The sequence below is a fragment of the Nematolebias whitei genome, chromosome 17 (genome assembly GCF_014905685.2).
Source record: "Nematolebias whitei isolate Nwh7 chromosome 17, NemWhi1, whole genome shotgun sequence".
In the NCBI taxonomy this organism is placed as follows: domain Eukaryota; kingdom Metazoa; phylum Chordata; class Actinopteri; order Cyprinodontiformes; family Rivulidae; genus Nematolebias; species Nematolebias whitei.
In genome coordinates this window covers 41765378-41771200 of record NC_056514.1, presented here as the reverse complement: position 1 = coordinate 41771200, position 5823 = coordinate 41765378, and the positions used below count along the sequence as shown (strand labels likewise).

At 46.1% G+C, this 5823-nt stretch overlaps 1 protein-coding gene across 1 annotated transcript in view; it reads right to left on the bottom strand.

Moving 5' to 3' along the window:
- bbs1 (Bardet-Biedl syndrome 1) overlaps window positions 1-982 on the bottom strand; it is a 9152-nt gene extending 8170 nt beyond the window's left edge. The window contains exons 1-2 of the mRNA XM_037691301.1: window positions 605-982; window positions 345-527 (exon numbers count right to left, since the gene is read on the bottom strand). Coding sequence (XP_037547229.1) covers window positions 345-527; window positions 605-982 — 561 coding nt within the window. The remainder of the gene's footprint in view (window positions 1-344; window positions 528-604) is intronic.
- Between the last annotated feature and the right edge of the window lie 4841 nt (window positions 983-5823).

Genomic DNA, 5823 nt, shown 5'->3' with positions numbered 1-5823 from the left:
AGTTTCCTGCTCTCTGATTGGCTGACAGTTTCCTGCCATCTGATTGGATGACAGCTTCCTGCCATCTGATTGGCTGACAGTTTCCTGCTCTTTGATTGACTGACAGTTTCCTGCTCTCTGATTGGCTGACAGTTTCCTGCTCTTTGATTGACTGACAGTTTCCTGCCATCTGATTGGCTGACAGTTTCCTGCTCTTTGATTGACTGACAGTTTCCTGCTCTCTGATTGGCTGACAGTTTACTGCTATCTGATTGACTGACAATATCCTGCCCTCTGATTGGCTGAAAGTTTCTTGCCATCTGATTGGTTGACAGTTCCCTGCCCTCTGATTGGCTGACAGTTACCTGCCTCCTGATTGGCTGCTGTCTATGCAGCTGGACAAACTCGTCCATGTCGCTGACGTCCAGAGAGAGAAACTTGAGGGACCGAACAGACAGTGGGATGTCGTCCTTCCTTCTGATGCTCTCCAACATCTCCTTCAGGGTTATGGGGTCAATCTGACCCTCTCCCACCTGCTGCCAAACCTCCTGCCAATCAAAGCACAGCATCAGGTCATGGGTGTACCAGGTGAGTTTACAGTGAGTTTTTTTGTACACACACAGACCTGCTCCAGAGTGTTGATGACCAGACTAGGCAGGGTGAACTTGAAATACGGCCGCAGGTTTTTGTAGACGTAGATGCAGGGTCCGGAGGCCACAGCCACGGCAGGGATCCGGGGCTCGTGCACATCCATGAAGAAGGCAACAAGGCCAGCAGGTAGGTCCAGTAGGACACTCTCGCTCATCAGAGCCGTGCCCCGGTACACCTTCAGCTTCATGCCGGACGAGCCAGTACCCAGGTCCCCCACCACCAGCCGGCTCTCCCCATCCCCATTCAGGTCTGCCAGGTCCACACAAGACGAGAAGGTGTACAGACCGGCTACCGGGTCATAGTGGGCGTCTAGCCACCGCCCCCCGTCACCGCTGGACTCCGCAGTGGACATGACGGCAGGGTGCTGCTCACCTGCTCAGGTGAGTTCTGCAGGAACACACAGAACAATGGTTTGGACCATTCAGGTCCAGACCAGGAGAACATCAGTTTGGGTCTAACCAGGTTAAGTCAGGTCCTCTGAACGGATTCTTCTTGTTGAAATGTTTTGTCTTTTATCCAGAGGACTTCTTCAGTAGCACAATGGTGCAAATGGTAGAGCTGCTGCCTCTCAGCGAGCAGGTCCCAGGTTCAAATCCTGGTCCAGGGGCCTTTCTGGGTGGAGTTTGCATGTTCTCTCCGTGCATGCGTGGGTTTTCTCCAGGTACTCCAGTTTCCTCCCACAGACCAAAAACATGCATGTTAGGCTGATTGGTAACTCTAAATTGTCCCGAGGTGAGAGAGAGAGAGTGAATAGTTGTTTGTCTCTATGTGTCCCTGTGATGGACTGGAGACCCGTCCAGGGTGTCCCCCGCCCCTCGCACAGTGATTGCTGGACATGGGCACCAGCGACCCCCGTGACCCAAAATGGAAGAAGTGGGTAAAAGATGATGGATGGATGGATGGATTTCTTCAGTCTGTGGAGCTGCAACAAACTCAGTCTTATAAGCAGCACCTTCTCAGAAGGTCTCACTGACATGGTGGTTATGGTTATTCCCTTCTTTGATAAGAAACCCAAACAGGACTCCAGTCAGCATCAGGTGAAAAGGAGGAACCCAGACCCAGACCAGTGGTCATTCCAGATGTTGAGGGAGTATCAGAGAAACTGAGACGTTTATTTTCTAAACATAACGTCCCAGTGGCTTTTAAACCCCAAAATACATTAAAGACTGGTTCATCCCAAAGATCCAGTCCCCCGGCACAAACAGAGCAATATTGTGTATGTTGTTCAGTGTCAGGAGGGTGATCAGTCTTACATCGGGGAAACTAAACAGCCACTGGCCAAAAGGATGGACCAGCACAGAAGATCAACATCATCAGGCCAGGACTCTGTGGTCTACACTCATCTCCAGGTCAGAGGTCACTCTTTCAGGGATGAAGATGTTCACATCCTGGACAGAGAGGAACGATGGTATGAGAGAGGAGTAAAGGAGGCCATCTTTGTGAAAAGAAACCGTCCATCATTAAACAGGGGTGGAGCCTCCAGGTTCAACTGTCCCCCTCTTACAATGCTGTGATTGCTAGTATCACTCAGCCTCTGTGAACAGTAAACAGCCATCAGGTGCTAATGATCCATTGTTAGGCTGATGGTCCTTCTTGAGCATGTGATCAGCTGGTTCTGGTTGTCAGCAGCAAACTGGTTGATCCACTCTGAGAAGGTGCTATTTAAGAGACTGAGCTGAATACAGCTCCTCAGACTGAGGAAGTCCTCAGGATGAAAGACGAAAAGTTTCAACAACAAGAATCCGTCCAGAGCACCTGACTCAACCTGGTTAGATTTAAATGAACAGTTTCTGACCTTTCTGTACGTGCAGCTGTAAATCACACATTAAATTATTAACCCTTTAATGATCAATGACGCCGCTCCCCCTCCCCCTTCTTCTCCCTCCGTTGTCAAGGAGACCGGGTCTGCGTCTCGGCTCAGCAGCGGTCTTTTCTTTTCTTCTGGTCCTCGCAGATCTTTTAGGTTCCGATTCGGTCAGAAACCGTTTTTTAGAGTCAGAAGAGTCCAGGTCTTGGATAACGCAGCAAGTCTCCACTGGACGTCAGTCTCTAATCCATAAATCCGTTTCCTGGGCGGTGATCCTCTTCAGCCTCGGTCCTGCGGTGATGACGTCATCAACAGCAGACGTAAAGCGTCCACCCAAATAGGATAGAAAAAACTACAAATATTTATCTTTTCCTCTCTCATCCAAAATCAAAGAAATGTAGTTCAAAATTATAAACAACATTTATCCAACCAATGACTTTCTGAGACAGGTTTAAAATGGATGTGGATTAATGTGTTTTTCACGTGACATTAAACATCCTTTTGACAAGTTCTTCACCAGTTTGTCTGGACTCATGGGGAACATTTAACACATTTAACCATCCAAGACATTAAATTTGGTGTTTTTATTAATGATCATAACACTGACTACAGTATGAATAATGTTCTGTTTAATAAAAACATACACAAATGTCGCGTCATTCAAACCATCCCTAACTTTATACAGTGGAAGAATGAGTTACATTTGTTTTATAAGTCTTTGTGTTCGGGGAAGTCAACAAATATGTCTCTTTTGAAAACTTTTAATGTGAACGTATGCCCTGGACTTTTATGTTGTAAATACAATATGCCCCTTTAGGTTGTTTAAGTTTTTGTTTTGTTTGTTTTCGTTTTATTATTAATTTGGGTTTTTGTTTTTACGGTTTTATTTATTTTATTTTGTATTCTTCTTATTTGGTTAGATTTGTTTGCTAGTTGTAACTTTATAATAATAATAATAAATTTTATTTCAGGGTGCCTTTCAAAAACCCAAGGTCACACTACAAAAACAATTAAAATCAGCAATTAATAAAAACAGAATCAACAAATAATTAAAATAAGTCACGATAAAACCACACTTAGAACAAAGTTAAAGAGAATAAGCCTGTTTGAACAGGTGTGTTTTCAGTTGTGATTTAAAGGAGGGAAGAGAGTCTGTGTTCCTGATGACAGGAGGGAGTTCCAGAGCTGAGGAGCACAGAGACTGAAGCCTCTGTTCCCCATGGTGACGAGACGGGCACAAGGAACAATAAGACGAGTGGCAGATGAGGACCTGAGGGAACGGGAAGCAGTGGAGATGTGAAGCAGATCACACAGGTAAGGAGGGGCAAGGTCATGAATGCACCTGAACGTGAGAGTGAAGATTTTAAAATTTATTCTAGCTTCTATGGGCAACCAGTGAAGCTGCTGCAGAACCGGGGTGATGTGTTCTCTGAACGGGGTACAAGTTATGACCCGAGCTGCAGAGTTCTGGAGGAGTTTGAGTTTATGGAGAGTCTTATTCAGGAGACCAAAAAGAAGAGAGTTGCAATAATCAATCCTGGAGGTGATAAGGCTATGGACAAGGATGGCAGCAGCATGAGGAGTAAGAAAAGGACGAAGTCGGTTGATGTTACATAAATGGAAGTATGCAGACCGGGTGATAGAGTTAATATGAGATTGAAATGAAAGTGTATTATCAAGTATGACACCCAGACTCTTTACCTGAGGGGAAGGAAGAACATGGGAGTTAATATTGATGGAAAAACTCTGCGATTTGGTTGAAGTGGAGACTGTGCCAACAAGTAAAACTTCTGTTTTCTTACTGTTGAGTTTAAGAAAATTTGAGGAAAACCATGATCTCATTTCCATAAGACAGTCCGATAGGGAGGAAGGTGGAAGAGATGAATTGGGTTTTGAGGAAATGTAGAGCTGGGTGTCATCTGCGTAACAGTGAAAATTGACATTATGTTTCTGGAATATGTGGCCAAGAGGGAGCATATAAATAATAAATAAAAGGGGCGCTAATGCCCTCTCCGGGTCAGGGAGGAGTTCCTACCCCAAGTGGAGGAGTTCAAGTATCTTGGGGTCTTGTTCACGAATGAGGGAAAAATGGAGCGTGAGATCGATAGGCGGATAGGTGCAGCGTCTGCAGTGAAGCGGGCGCTGTACCGGTCTGTCATGGTGAAGAGAGAGCTGAGTCAAAAGGCGAAGCTCTCAATTTACCGATCGATCTACGTTCCCACCCTCATCTATGGTCATGAGCTTTGGGTTGTGACCGAAAGAATGAGATCTCGGATACAAGCGGCCGAAATGAGTTTTCTCCACAGGGTGTCTGGGCTCTCCCTTAGAGACAGGGTGAGAAGCTCGATCATCCGGGAGGGACTCGGAGTAGAGTCGCTGCTTCTCCACGTCGAGAGGAGCCAGTTGAGGTGGCTCGGGCATCTGTTTAGGATGCCTCCAGGACGCCTCCCTGGTGAGGTGTTCCGGACACGTCCCACCAGGAGGAGACCCAGAGGAAGACCCAGGACACGCTGGAGGGACTACGTTTCTCGGCTGGCCTGGGAACGCCTCGGGATTCCCCCGGAAGAGCTGGACCAAGTGGCTGGGGAGAGGGAAGTCTGGGCCTCCCTACTTAGGCTGCTACCCCCACGACCCGACCCCGGATAAGCGGAAGAAAATGGATGGATGGATGGAGGGGCGCTAATACAGAACCCTGGGGCACACCTGCAGCAACGGGAAACAAACTTGAGGAATGGGTTTTAAATTGAATAAACTGAGTGCAACCTGAAAGACATGAATTAAACCAAGCAAGTGGAGTATGACTGATGCCAGTGGATGCTAGTCTGTTCAGGAGGATATCGTGAGAAATAGTGTCAAATGCCGCACTGAGATCAAACAGGATGAGTATGTTGAGGAGACCAGAATCAGCTGCCATCAAAAGGTCATTGGTGATTCTTAATAAAGCTGTTTCAGTACTGTGGTGGGGGCGGAAACCAGACTGGAATTGTTCGTAAAAATGATGTTTATTGAGGAGTGAGTGGAGCTGAGAGGCAACAACTTTCTCAAGGATTTTAGAAATAAAAGGAAGATTAGATATTGATCCATGGTTATCAAAATTATTAGGATCTGAACCAGGCTTCTTTAGAATTGGAGTGACAGAAGCTGTTTTCAGAGAAGAAGGAACAATTCCAGTATTAAGGGAAGAGTGAATGATAGTGGTTATGAGAGGAACCAATCAGAGAGTCAGAGTCAGAGTTTCTTTATTGTCATTCGCACCTCATGTGGTACATGTGGTGGAGCGAAATTATGTTCACAGGGTCCCAGTTACATCCAACAATAAAATGTCTAAGAAAAACAGTGATAACATCTAAGATATGAACTAAGAAAAACATCAACTAAATATACAC